The sequence below is a fragment of the Momordica charantia genome (genome assembly GCF_013281855.1).
Source record: "Momordica charantia cultivar OHB3-1 chromosome 10 unlocalized genomic scaffold, Mcharantia_2.0 BLBB01000010.1, whole genome shotgun sequence".
Taxonomy (NCBI): domain Eukaryota; kingdom Viridiplantae; phylum Streptophyta; class Magnoliopsida; order Cucurbitales; family Cucurbitaceae; genus Momordica; species Momordica charantia.
The window spans coordinates 21,327,124-21,341,906 of record NW_028275158.1 but is presented as its reverse complement, the minus strand read 5'-3'; the positions used below and the strand labels follow the sequence as shown (position 1 = coordinate 21,341,906).

Sequence of the window (14,783 nt, the reverse complement as noted above, 5' to 3'; positions counted from 1 at the left end):
GTTATTAGTACATGTGAGAGAACGAGTCCCAAGTATAGTTCAGTGAATAAAATACTTATTACTATTTTAAAATCGAGAATAATCCCGATACATGAGATAGAAAAAATACCTACTTTTTTAACTATACGCATCTAATCTTTTAATTTCTCATCCAATTGTCTAATCGAAACAAAACACATATTAGAGGATGATTGGACCAAGTGGATTGTCCTACTTTTATTACCCACAAGATCTCGACCGTTGGATCTGCATTGTTGTGCTTATTTATAGTCTCTTTTCCCTCTCTTTCAGTCTCAAAAAACTTCCTCCCCTCCACTTTTTGGTGATTGACAAGATCACCACTTCCCCCTCTCAATTGCATTACAATCTTCTTCTTTCATTGGAAAGCAACCTCCAAAGCTCCATATCCATGGCTGCCCTAAAACCCTTCAAGGATCAGGTGAGTTCGATCAGCTCGCTCGCTACTCAAATCCCGTCATCTTCCTTCTTCTTCTTCTTCGTGCTCGTGTCAAACGAACGCTTTCCTCTCATTCTTTTGGCTTGTGCATGTTTGAAATATATGTCTAAATCTACTCATTTTGAGATGAATGGTGTGAGCGCGTCGAGTGTTATGTGGTACCCATTCTACTTCTTAAATAAAGTATCCAAAATTTAAGAACTCAATAAAGTCCATTAATTCACCACCTATTTCTTTGTCTAGTGTTTTACATCTTACCAAATTTCAAACACCAAAAACAAATCAATTGAAACACATTTCTAATTTAAATTGTTAAGAGTAAAAATGAATATATTATAATATCTATCTATTTATTTTTTTTAAATTGTTAGAGTAAGTTGAAAGAAGAGGCTGTGGCAGCAGAAGAATTCACTCTTGATGGAACAGTTGATTGGCATGGCCGCCCTGCAATTCGATCAAAATCTGGAACTTGGGTGGCAGGAATCATCATTCTCTGTAAGTTACCTTCAAAAACTTTTATTTTTATTTTTTTTTCTTTCTCTTTCGAGATATATCTAATATTTAAAAAAGACAATACGTACTCTTTGGTAAAGATAGATATTAATTACCATTGAACTAAGTTTACGTTAGAGAGTTTATGATAGATATCAATTACCGTTGAACTAAACTTATGTTTGAGAGTTTATGATAGATATCTATTACTACTAAGCTAAGTTTATATCGACGATAAAATACGAACTTTATTAAAATACGAACTTATAACTAATAGAAAGAAAGTATTAATACCTCGGATAATGTATCTAATTTATATATTTTGTATTTACGTGTGAAAAAGGTCACATAATAAAATTGAAGGCTGAAATTTGGCGACTAGATTGATTGAATGATTTTGGGAAAAAAAAAACATTTAAGAACTTGAAAGCAGACTTAACAAACAAAGTCTTGTCTTGAAAGAGTGTTGTTTGAGAGTGATTCATTCTCTTTGGACAAAGCCATAAATGCCCACTATTATACTAACTATATATATGTATGTATATTTAAAATTGATTTCTCGACTTTCAATTTTATTTTTTGAAATGACTAAACTTGATATTGAATGTTATTTTTTGCTCCTTGAAATATAATTCTACGTAATATTGAATTTAATTTAAAGGAATTAACAAACATTTGAAAATTTGGAAAAAATATATATATATTTTTTGCTTGATTTTTGTGTCCTTCATGTACTTTTTTCCTTTTTCTTTTTTGGTAATATTTAAAGAGCTTACATTTTCGGTTGGTAATTAATAATTGAGCTTTTAAGTTATAAGAAGTATATATATTTTTAAAAAATTTAAATTGAGTCCTTATTTAGTTGAAATTTATCAACTTTAAAAAAGCACGTATAGATTATTATGATGAAATATTTTAAAATGATGTACATGTAAATCACCAAACATAATGGTAATTAAAAACCCTACTTTTATATATTTATAAGTTTTAACTATTTCAATTATTTTTTATATGTTATATCCAATTTTCATTTATTTAAAAAATAATAATAATAAGTTAGGACATGTCAAAATTATTAATTTTTGAAGTTGTATAACGTAAGTTTTATATATTTTTTCAAGTTCAACGTCATTTAACTTTCTAATCGATGATATATGTCTTAACTAGTTTAACTATGTTCGAATTTGTCGTATACTATAAGTTAAGTTCAGGTTTGGCCGCAAAATTTAGTGACGAAATTGAAATTGATTCGTAAAATATTTATAAAAGTGATTATATTTGTGTTTTTGCTTTATAATGCTCGATGTCGTAGTTACAAGGGATTACATATTTTGCACGTAACGAAAAGTCCTTTTTAATTAAAACTTTTTTTCTCTTTTAGTTTTTTTCTTTTTGTTTTTCTCTTGGTGCTGAATGCTGCCACGTGGCGGAATTGGATGGTTTGGGACAGAACTTGAGCCCTAAATTTTGGGCCAAGTCGGAACGTGGCCCACATCCACTTTCTCGTTGCATTATGGGCCCCAGCCCAATTATTTGACGTTGAGTTGCGCAAGAAAGGGCGATGAGGTGGCAGCCTCTGAGTGGTGGGTGATGGCTTTTTAATGACAGACTGATCAAGTTGTTGAATAGAGAAAAAAATAATAATAAAATTTTTTAGAAGGAAATTTTTAAATACATTGCTAAACTGTATCGTCCATTTGGAACCACAGTGAAGTTGCCAGCCTCCATGGTCTAGGATCTAGATTTAGGCAATAGGAGAGTTTAATTTAAAAATAAATAAATAAAATTGAACAGACAGGTCGCTACACTACACCTACATTTTTAGGAGCCAAACACGGTTGTGGGTACGATGAGACGTTTCATAGTTATGACATTTTTTTTTCTGGAAAACCCGAAAATTAGGAGTACTAGTATAAGAAATAATCTATGTGTGTGTATTTTTTTTTTTAATAAATCTAGATTAGGAGGGGTTAAACCTCAAAAGTATTAAGGAAAATGAGGAAATTAAAAAAAAAAGTAATAGAATTAATCCATTTAAATTACTGTTTTTATTTTAGTTTTTCAAATTTGATTATCTCTTTGGGCTGGGCTTAGTGGCTCTATCTGGGCCCTCTTATAAGCCCTTTGGTACTTTTACTTCTTGTTTGGGCCTATTTAAAGGTTATTTTCTTGTTTATTTTGGTACATTACCTTTTTTAACGTTCAAATTACATAAAAATAATAGGTTTTTTCTTAACTCAACGAAATATAGGGGTGGGGATTTAAACTTCCGACCTTTGGTTAAAAATATATATCCTAAACTATTTGAATTGTGTCTAGATTAAACTTAATTAAACGTGATTAAATAATCACTGGACCAAAAAATCAAAATCGGTGCTCTTGAAATCTACTGTTTGATGAATTTTTCATTTCAGTTTCTTTTAAGATCGTAACCACAAAAATGTTTGAAGTACGTAAAAAGCACTCGAGTTTGATTGTTATAAAAAGTTCGGATTGCGTTCCTAAACTATACGCATGAATGGCAGTGAACCAAGGATTGGCAACTTTGGCATTCTTTGGAGTTGGAGTAAACTTGGTGTTGTTTCTAACAAGGGTTCTGCAACAAAACAATGCTGATGCTGCTAACAATGTCAGCAAATGGACTGGAACTGTCTATATCTTCTCTCTCGTAGGGGCCTTCCTCAGTGATTCCTATTGGGGCAGATACAAAACTTGTGCCATATTTCAGATCATTTTTGTCATCGTAAGTTTTCCTCAACGGTTCTTTTTTTTTCCTTCAATGAAAGTGCATTTGGTATAACCTTTCGAGGTTCGAAGTTCTTTTATAAATGCATGTGAAAAACGCTTCTATAAGGTTGATTTGATTCGTAGGTTTGTAACTTGTAAATGTTAAAATATGATATAAAAAGTAGATTAGTTTGAGTTTATGTATCGTGAGTTTTGGTAGTTCGTAGAATTAATAAATTTATAGTTCGAAGAAAGTATAAACTCAATTTCTACGGATTAATATCTCAAGAAAAACATTTGACTTACATAATTCGAGATAAACAAACTCACGTATCAAATATAGACTTGACAGACTTCTGTGAGCCTAACATGTCAATAGAGTATTTGACTTCTAAGTTAGGATTATGTATCTAAAGAAATCAATAATCTAGCTTAGTCTTCATACATGAATTTACTTATCCTTAATTATAAGTGTATTAATTATGCAAATTACATAAATTCCCTTACAAAGCTACCTTATTTATTATATAGTTTTAGCTTTTAATCAAAATTACATAAACCTTCCTTTCTTCTTTCTTCTTTCTTTTTTTTTCAATATTTGACATAGATTTTGAAAATATTTGTTAAAACTATATAACAAAACAAATAAACACGCAGATAACTTAATTTTCAAAAAACACAAAACCAAAAATAGAATTATTATCCAATATTGTTAACTTGAAAATAATTCAATAATCCACTCCTAATATTTTTCTAAGGTCGAAGATCCCGAGGTCACTGGTTGAATTCAAGAAAGAGAAAAAATCTCATTATTCTCATATAGTTTTAAAATAATAATAATAAACCCAATTTTCTTTTTTGTACAATTGATAATAAAATTACAAAGTTTCCTTTCTTTTTTTTTTTGTACTAATTTGTTCAAAAAAAAAATTTACAGGGCCTGGTTTCATTATCACTCTCCTCCCACCTGTTCTTGATCAGACCCAAAGGCTGCGGCGATCTGCAAACGCCCTGCGGAACCCATTCCAAAACCGAAATTTCCCTTTTCTACCTCTCGATTTACCTCACAGCTCTCGGCAATGGCGGCTATCAGCCCAACATTGCCACCTTCGGCGCCGACCAATTCGACGAAGAGGACCCCAAAGAGGGCTACTCCAAGGTCGCCTTCTTCAGCTACTTCTACCTCGCCTTGAACCTCGGCTCCCTCTTCTCCAACACCATTCTAGGGTTCTTCGAGGACGAGGGCATGTGGGCTCTCGGATTCTGGGTCTCCGCCGCCTCCGCCGTCGCCGCCCTCCTCCTGTTCCTCGCCGGAACCTCGCGGTACCGCCATTTCAAGCCCACCGGAAACCCCCTCACCAGGGTCTGTCAAGTCGTTGTCTCGGCGGCCAAGAAATGGCGGGTTAGGGTTCCGTCTGGAGGAGAGGGGCTGTTTGAGGATGATGGGAAGCGAAGCCCTGACAATGGCTGCCGGAAGATTCTCCACACCCATGGATTCAAGTAAGAGCAGAGATTTTTTTTCCGTTGCTGAAGTGAAATTTTGTGTTTCTTCTGTCCATTTTTTATGCTCTTTCAACTCTTATGCATGATGGGTTTTGACTTTTGACTTATGATTTTGGATCCTGAGCTTTGTTCTGCACTCTGTTTTTTGTTTTCCAAAGCTTTTTCTCCAACATGTAATCTTCGGATCCTGAGTTTTAAGCACTCTGTTTTGTGTTTCTGGTTTTTTGTCTATCAAAAGCTTTTCTCAAAGTTGTATAGAAGTTTTTACAACAAGAGGTTCTGGGAGTTTATTAGGAAGAACAAACAAATAAGAGATACCATGTAGAACCAGATGTCAAACACAGCTCTTTTAGTTTCATTCTTCTAAATGGTGTACAAGTTTTAGAGTTTATTAGGAAGAACAAACAAATAAGAGGAACTATGTTTGATCAACTATTTTTTAAGAATTGTGTTGTCTTAGTTTGTTGTCACAACCTTTTAAGAAAACTGGGAAGTAAGTAGTTGCAAAATAATCTTAATATTACAAGTCACTTGATCGCTGTTTGTAAAACTATATAACAATCAATAAGAAACAAGGAGTGGTAACGTTATCAAACAGGTGTTTTTAATGTACTTTCTTCTTGTTCTTAACCTCTGCAATAATTACAGGTTTTTGGATAAAGCAGCCTACATCTCCTCAAGGGATCTAAGTGATCAAGAGCAAGGAGTGTGCAACCCATGGCGTATCTGCCCAATCACACAAGTAGAAGAAGTAAAATGCATTCTAAGACTGCTCCCAATTTGGCTCTGCACCATAATCTACTCAGTAGTCTTCACCCAAATGGCCTCGCTCTTCGTCGAGCAAGGCGCAGCCATGAAAACTACCATCTCGAGCTTCCGCATCCCACCCGCAAGCATGTCAAGTTTCGACATTCTTAGCGTCGCCCTCTTCATCTTCCTCTACCGTCGTGTCCTCGACCCATTCGTCGGAAAGCTCAAAAAGTCCAGCTCCAAGGGCCTGACCGAGCTGCAACGGATGGGAGTGGGGCTGATCATAGCCGTGATGGCAATGGTCTCAGCAGGAATCGTGGAGTGCTACCGACTCAAATACGCCAAAGCCGACTGCACCCACTGCGAAGGCTCAAGCTCCTTGAGCATCTTTTGGCAAGTTCCACAATATGCACTGATAGGAGCCTCTGAAGTTTTCATGTATGTGGGTCAACTAGAATTCTTCAATGCACAAGCACCAGATGGCCTTAAAAGCTTTGGGAGTGCCCTTTGTATGACCTCAATCTCTTTAGGGAACTATGTGAGCAGCTTGTTGGTGACAATGGTGATGAAGATTTCAACAGTGGATCGCATGCCTGGTTGGATCCCAGGTAACCTTAACAAGGGCCATTTGGACAGGTTTTACTTTCTTCTTGCTGCCTTAACTGTGGTTGATTTTGTTATTTACATTGCCTGTGCTAAGTGGTACAAATCCATCAAATTGGAAGACAAATATGAACAAACTGAAGAACCTGAAAGCTTCAAAGTCTGAAAATGAAGCTAAAGTCGGGTTCGAGTTCGGGTTTGGGGGGGTGTCCTTCCATTTTTGGCTTATTCTTCAACTTTACATATGTTGTTAAGTGCCTTAATGGAGACTTGATGGTGTTGTTGGAAAATGTTGGCATATGATAGTAATTTGTTTGCTTCACTACTTGATGGGTACTTGACTAATTCTTGTATAGGAATATGAATATCATCATCATTTGCTACCTCTTGGGATTATACTTTATTTTTTCCTTGTCTTGTCACTTTTTTGACAAAGGAGATTGTATTATTATGCAATATCCGAAAGGCTATTTCTTTTCTTTTCGGTAATCTCGTGTCGTGTGCGATCTAGTGTATGGATGATATCGATATGCTCGGGGATGTTAGATCATTGCAATATTCATTTTGAAGTAATTGTTGGTGGAATTATGTGAGATTAGCCACATATGAGGTTCGAAGGTTTGAACTTGAACCGATTACAAATGAATAGTCAAATACTTGAATTAGATTTGATATTGACAATCAAGGTTAAAATGAGGGCTAAAGTATAATTGTTGAGATTTACAAAAGAAAAGTAGTGTAATTATTGGTTGGTGCTTCATCAAAATTTGTTATTCACAACCAATGGTAACACTTAACAATAATGGTTTAAGATAGGCATAATTTTTAAGTTCATAATTATATGAAAATTTCCCAACAAATAAGGGATTTTGGTGTACATATCCATAAAAGATATTTGGAGTTTGGGAGCCCTCAATACATAATTCAAGACAAAAACTTTACCAAGTAAAAAAATGTCTTTCATTTGAGTTTTATAAGAGAGGAAAAACTCTTTCATGAGCTTCTCTCCTATGACATGTTTGGGAGAGAAAAATATAGATTAGTGGAATTTTTTTACAAAAATAATGTAGTTTTAAGAAAATAAAACAAAATTTGTTGATTAATTGTGCACGATTGATACAATTTTAGTAGATCATGTTAAAGGAGTACACGCGATTTTGAACAGTAAAATTGTCAAATGGAGATCATGCATATATTTTTTTAAATTGTTTTCTTGAAAAATTATCGTGCATGAGCACATTACATATTACTTAGTACCAGATGAGAAGAAAAGAGAACGGAACCATAAATATATAACAACAGCATAATTTTTAAGTTTATAAGTATATGAAAATTTCCCAACAAATATAAGACTTTGGTGTACATATTCATAAAAAAAAAAAAAAAAAAAAACTAGATAGTTCTTTCTTATAGTCATAAATATAATATTGAGCTTGGGAGCCCTCAATACATGACTCAAAACAAAAACTTCCTTGAGTAAAAAAAAAACCTTTTATTTTGAGTTTCACTTTTTTTTTTCCTTTCTTTTCTATTCTTAAAATTGACAATCAAAATTTTCAGTTAGATTTTTTTTTTCTAGATCTCAAAATCAAAATCTTCATATATTTTTGTTTTTTTTTTCTCTACCCTCAAAATTAAAATTTTTAAGTTATATTTTTGTCGTCTTTCTTCCTTTTTATTTTCCCTTCTCAGAATCAAAATTTTTAGTTTAATTTTTTTTCCCTTATTGTTTGTTTCTATTTTTTATGCTTTCAAAATCAAAATCTTCCGTTTATTTTTCCTTTTGTTAACTGTTTATTTTTCCTTTTCTTTCTCTACTCTCAAAATTAAAATCTCAAAAATCAAAATCCTAACTGTTTGTTTTTTTTCCCTGCTCTCAAAATCAAAATATTCCTTTTTTTTAGCTGACTGTTTGTTCCTTTTTCCTCTACTTTCAAAATTAAAATGCTCAATTTAATTATAGAAACAATTTATTTCTATCGATTTTGGAATGGTTGTCGGACTATTGCTATCACTATTTCTTAATGCTATCGTTATTGTTACCGCTATCATTATAATTAAAATAAACGAGTGAGACACATAAAGTAATTTGTGCGATAGATAAGGTCAGAAAATATTAGAATAATAAGTTTTTCAAAAATCAAACATATCCATCGGATCAATATACTCCAAGAAAGAAAGGGGAGAAAGAAAGAGAAATAAATCAGAACTATTATTTTAAAGCAACAAAATAGTTTTAAAAATTAAAAAAAAATATTAGTTTAAAATATTGCTGGAATTACAATTTAATGTTATTTTCGCCTAAAAAAATGGAAAGAGAAAAAGAATATCCTCTAATTAAACGGTCGAACCTGCAACGGATAAAGTAAGAAAAATTATTAACAGAAAAAAGAAAAAATCAAAATTTCCACCATTCCTTCACTTCCTTCCCATGGCTTCCTAATTTCTCCACACACAGAGCCCTGAAAAATCACTGAAAAATCATCATCTTCCTCACGATTCATCGATTCTTCTCTTCCTCTGCTCCTCAATCATGAAGTTTTCTCTGAAGCTCCCCGATAATCAAGACCACAAGAACCCAATCGTAAAGGGGAAACTCCCCATCACCATGTTCAATCAACCCTTTACTTCCTCTTTCACTTCCGCCATTAGCTCCTCCTCCTCCTCCGACCTTTCATTTTCCCTTTCCACCAATTTCCTCTCCGGCCCTTGTTTGAAGCTCACTTACTCTCCCATGGCGGCTTCTCCATCCGCCGCCACCGCTTCGACTGGTCCTTTTACTCTCTCTCTCAAGTCTGGGCTTGGCCTTTTTGGCTCCCCGGACGACTCGCCTCTTGTGTTTTCCTCTCAATTTTCCCTCTCCCTCGCGAAACCCTTTGTTCCCTCTTTCTCTCTCCTCCTCAAGCCCCAATTCGGCAATTTCTGCCTCAGGAAGAGCACCGTTTCGAGCCCTAACGATCAATTCTCTGCGTTTCAGCCCAGCGATGGGGTTCGGTTGGATCCTGGGTCTGCTTCGGATCCGAAATTTGGGAGTGGGTTTGCGGTGGATGAGTCGATGGGATGGCAGGAGCTGAAATTGGAGACTAGTAGCGGCCATGGTTCTCAGGAGGAGTTTGGAGTTCAGTCTAGTGGAGGAATTTTTCAGAGACATTTGGATGAGACGAAAAGCATAAGAGATGGTGTTTTCTCCGGGGTGGCTGTAATGGCAAGGACAGCCATTCCTGTGACCAGGCGGGTGGCTGTGAATTTCCGGTGGGGGATGAACTTCCCGACGAATCCGGTGACGAAAATGCCATTTCTGACTGTGAATAAGATTTCTGTTGAGAGAGTGGAGGAGGAGAAGGAGGAGAAGAAGAAGACAGCGGAGGAGGGGGGAGATGTGGAGTTGTTGAAGGGCATGTTGTTTTGGATGAAAAAGGATGTGGAAACTTTGGAAAAAGAAAACAGAGAGATGAAGCAAATTTTAGAGGAGATGAAACTTGGAAGTATGGGAAATGGGGCTGCACCATCTTCTGGTTTGAATTATGGTGATGAGTTGGAGCCATGGAGGAGGAGCAACAGGAGTGGCTGGGAAGAAAGCAAGTCCAAGAACAAAAGGAATGGTGGACAAGAAAATGATTGGAGGAAGAAGAAGAGTACTGAAGAAGAGAATGAGGGTAAGAACAACAGGAGAGGGGGAGAAAAGAATGGATCGAAAGGGCATAGTTCCACAAACCGAGCGAATGAAGTTGAATCGGAGTTGGAGAGAGCCATCAAGGCTGCTTCCCAAGTCAAGGCTTGAAGTAGTATTTGCAATATACGATTTCTTGGAGTGTATATAGTTCCGTTTCATTCCGAGGAGGATAACACGGGAAGGTTAGCAAGAATGTTGAAAGCTTATTAGTATGCATCATTCCTTGACCGTGAACAGTTTGAAAATGTGGATAAGAATTTCCATTTTACACGCTTAGTTTACCTCTGCAATTTTACTTTGAAGTGTGAATTCTAAGTAGGTTTATCGATAGCTACTGGAATCTGTATCTGGCTAATTTCTTTGATGACATTCACAAGATTGATAGGTTCATGCATTCAACTACTGTTTTAATGTATTGTATTATATGCATATCTGAGAATATCGTGTATATGAGACTCTTTTTTTGGATAAACTATTTCATTGAAAGTATGAAATATACAAAGGGGTAGAGGGAGGGGAGCCTCAACTTGGGCTAAGGATGTTACCCAAACCTTCCAATACTCATAATTTCGAAAAGTTTTGTAAGTTTATACCAAGATAAAGCCACAAAAGTAATATGCTCCCACAAAACAGAGAGAACAGTGATCGAAAAAGGGTAATCTTGGGTTCTGCACAAAGAACACCATTTTGGACAAAGACTGATTGTAGAGCTCCAGTTAGAGGCGGAATGAACACGCCGGTAATACCCTTACACGTGTCTAAAGTTCGCTTCATAGGGTCTTCCATTTTTCTTAAATGAAGTTTCAATCAAAGGACTGAGATCTTAGCACCAGAACTCAAGCCACCACAAGCTTCAAGATGCAGAACCCCAAAACCTTTAGGCATACAGTGTACACCATTGCATCTTAAATAAGTCAAGGGGAAGGAGGAGATCCCCAATTCTTCTGGGCATACATCGACGCATCCTGAAAGAACGAAGGAACCACATCCAAAACTTAAATTATCATAGCTCTATTTACATTTAAAATGCATAATGCAGCTAAGCTTTTATACTGGTGCATCTGTTATTCATTTTCAGTTTCTGAATAAAATATAGAGTTCTCTGATGTTATACAGGATTTCCCATATAGAAGCAGAGTTATCAAATCATTTAAGTAAAGTCCTCTTAAAATTGGGAACTTATCATTCATTCTTTTGCACTTGGTCCAGTTCTACCACTTGGTAACTTATCATTCATTCTTTTGCACTTGGTCCAGTTCTACCACTTGGTAACTTATCAGATCACCTTCTTCTCTAATTAAATGAAGTCATACACAGTATTAGTATTACTCAGCTGAAATGGTATAAGCTAGAAGAATGGAGGTGGGTCGGGTTCAGTACTTGGAAGGCTCTGTGTTTTCCGATCACAGTCAAGTTATACAGAACTTCATCTTTTCAATCTCTCCCAACTTCCTCCATCTTTTTGCTTCCAAATTTCTCTGCTTTTTTATAAACTATCTGGGGAAATCTAAGATGAAATCTTAATCAACAACTTAACCTTGCCACACTACTTCTAGTTCTAGCCAGCCACTCTTTGGTTTTTCTCTCTCACTGGCTGCTGAGTTAACCAATAGGCCAGAGTTTTGAATTTCCACCCCAACATATTGAATTCAGTTCAATAGCTTGTCGACAGAAAATTTTCTTTATCATTATTATTCCGTCCCATTGGCTAAGAAACTTTTGATGTTCAGGGGATTTTGTGATGCCTGCTTTTCTTGATATTGTGAAGACAGTGAATAACAAAGCTAGAGAGAGAATTTCTTTGATGAATGATTTCAAAACTGAGGTTATGTTATTCATCAAATACAAAAACTATAGAGGATGAAACAAAGCAAACTCAATGCAAAAACTAGTGATTTTACCCTCATTTTAATTTTTCAACTTTGTCTAAAAATCAAAAAGTTCCTATTTAAATCTTCAATGTATCAGGTTCTTATCTTCCCTAACAAAAATAAAGTTAAATTATAAGTTCGGTAAACTTTTAGAGGTGTGTCCACCTTAGAATGTCTATGATTAGTTTTTAAACTTTTGAATGTCTATGATTAGTTTTTAAACTTTTGAAGTTCTGTCTTTTTAGTTCTCATACTTTAAGAAGTTTATAACAGATCTTCGGATTTTGAATCTTGTGTTTAACAAATCCATGTTATTAATAATTTGTGACGGTGTTATTAAGGACTACATATTGGTTGATTTTTGACAGGCTCATGCATTTTAAAATAATTTACTCATAAGATAATAATTAATGGTCAAAGCGGTAATTGTCATGTATCTACAATTAAGAGGTTGTGAGTTCGATCCCTTACCCTTACATGTTGTATTAAAAAAAAATAATAATAATAATTAATAGAGAAAATTACTTTAGAAAAAGGAAGTAAATTTTCGAGAATAGGTCATTGTAGTTTTAAGTTTGCAATTTTTCCTTTTTAAGTGTGATTAAAATACAGATTGCTATACGACTTTGCTTTAATGTGGAAAAAAAATTTGACAAATGTAATTTATTTAATAAAATTAAAGTATAATAAATTAAAAAGAAATAAATTTGCAGAGGGGGAGTGTTACAAGGTTGGATTCTTTCAGTGAAAGTGGATAAAACATTTATTACTTTTTTTGAGATCGAAAATTCAATTATCGATATATCTAGCTAGTTTGAATTTAGTTCAACTGGTTTAGACACCTACCTATCTCTGACTAAAAGATCGTAATGTTCAAATTTTCACCTTTACATGTTGTACTAACAAAAATTATGGATATTTGTATAGTTCAATTGATTCAAATATTATTTATTTTAAAGGTTCAAATTCTCATCGTTGAACTATAAAAATTCAAAAGTTGAGGGCTGAACATTTTTGTTTCTTGTTTTTCGTTTTCAAATTTTATTAAGAAAGTTAAGCATTTTGCAACTAATTATAATTCTTGCCTCTCATTTTTCGGAAACATTCTAAAAATTGTATAAAAATTTTGGGAACAATTTTCTTTCTTGTTTTCACTTCCAATTTGTTGTGAAACATAAATATAAATATTGTTTGATAATCCTCGAATTTATGGGTGTTTGGATAATGCAATTCTATTTTTCTTTATCAAGAATGAAGAAATATAAATAAGAAACGAGAACGTTAAGAAATGGGCACTCAATTTTTCAGTATTTGTTGCACTAAAAAGTATCATGATTTTAAAATTTTGAAACTGTTTTTAGAATGGTCTTTTCTCCATTTTCAAACATTCTTCGTAATTTTAAAAATGTTTCTAAAATTATAACTTGTTTCTAAAAAATCAAACGCACAAAAAACTAATTAGTTATCAAACATCCACTTTTAAATTTAGAAAAATTATAAAAATCACCTATAAACCATAAAAAACGTTACAGTGCACCATCAAATTTTTAATTTCATCAACCATTTGTTTTTAGTACAAAATATACAGTGATAGGTCTGAATTTTAACTCACAACTTTTTAGTCGAAGACGTCTTACAGTTTGATTCTATCTCTGTTCATTCTGTTTGAAGAAATGTTTGTAATTAATTGTCTCTTAAACTAATAAATTGTTGTAATTAAACTCTTAAATATTAAGAAGTGTATAAATGGTTGAACTCTAAGTATTGTTCAATCAAGTGTATAAATCACAGTCGAACCGTAAGTATTGTTCAATAAAACTCTAATTATAATGTCAAAGCGAGCATATATCTTCAATCAAGAGATTGTGATTTCAATGGCGCCAAGTGTCACAATCGCACCTTTTCAAAGCAGGTCGAGCGATTGTGCGGCACTTGCTCTAGCTCAAACGAGCAAGTCAGCCGGGAAAAATTGTAAGTTGCGGACAATCTCGGTCGTGGGTCTAGCCTTCGCTCACGTTTTAGGAGAAAATTGGTTTTAGAAAACGTGAGAGAGAAAAACAGTTGAAAACATCTTTAAAACAAGCATTGTAGACATTGGATGCAAGAAAGCTTTGATTGCAAGAAAGTATACAACACTTGGTCGGGGGGAGGTTTGATGACTACTTGGTCCCCCTAAGGTACATTATAAGGCATTTTTGGTGTGGCAGGTGTAGACGTCCTAAGTGGCGAGGAGTCACTCGGTGGCCTACAGGGCCCGTGTGAACTCCGATTGGCTTGAAATTTGGCATGCTTACATATCTTACTAATACACACCTAGTTCCAAAGCCGCTCGGCCAAATTACACCTACAACCCCAAAAATCCGATACAAGAAAATTACACTAGAAAGCTTTAAAGACATGAAAGGAAAGCGAGTGGTGAGGATGGTTTGGACATGCAGTCATGGGTAACACACCCTGGACAAGCATGCCCACAACATTCTCCCCACTAAACGGTTGACGTCACTGTCAACTGCGGCAGCTTGAAGTCCTCGATCTTCGTTTCCAGGTTCAAGGTCTTCTTCTCGTCCCAGTTGGTCTCTGCATCAGGTAGGTCCTCCATTGACGAGGAATTCGCGAACTTTTCGAACGGGTCCCCCACCTTTCGTTCTATCTGCCAGGATTCTCGGCTTCTTCTTTCTCCGTTTGAAGTCGATGGCGGGCCGCACAA

General features: G+C 34.8%; 2 protein-coding genes across 2 annotated transcripts; both read left to right on the top strand.

Moving 5' to 3' along the window:
* Positions 1–283: 283 nt before the first annotated feature.
* On the top strand, positions 284–6,915 carry LOC111022668 (protein NRT1/ PTR FAMILY 7.3). Its single transcript, XM_022299863.2, has 5 exons — positions 284–439; positions 829–952; positions 3,475–3,692; positions 4,614–5,176; positions 5,828–6,915. Exons 1-5 carry the CDS (start codon positions 410–412, stop codon positions 6,696–6,698), a joined length of 1,806 nt encoding a protein of 601 aa, XP_022155555.1. The 5' UTR covers positions 284–409; the 3' UTR covers positions 6,699–6,915.
* Positions 6,916–8,891: 1,976 nt separating this feature from the next.
* On the top strand, positions 8,892–10,653 carry LOC111022640 (uncharacterized). The gene has a single exon (XM_022299819.2). It carries the CDS (start codon positions 9,066–9,068, stop codon positions 10,311–10,313), a length of 1,248 nt encoding a protein of 415 aa, XP_022155511.1. The 5' UTR covers positions 8,892–9,065; the 3' UTR covers positions 10,314–10,653.
* The last annotated feature ends 4,130 nt before the right edge of the window (positions 10,654–14,783 follow it).

What these genes read in the sequence shown, in the direction of transcription:
- LOC111022668 (XM_022299863.2), top strand. Translation starts at nt 410, where the DNA reads ATGGCTGCCCTAAAACCCTTCAAGGATCAG. An exon ending in TTCAGATCATTTTTGTCATC is followed by an intron (nt 3,693 to 4,613) that starts GTAAGTTTTCCT and finishes AAAAATTTACAG; the next exon opens with GGCCTGGTTTCATTATCACT. An exon ending in CTCCACACCCATGGATTCAA is followed by an intron (nt 5,177 to 5,827) that starts GTAAGAGCAGAG and finishes CAATAATTACAG; the next exon opens with GTTTTTGGATAAAGCAGCCT.
- LOC111022640 (XM_022299819.2), top strand. Translation starts at nt 9,066, where the DNA reads ATGAAGTTTTCTCTGAAGCTCCCCGATAATCAAGACCACAAGAACCCA.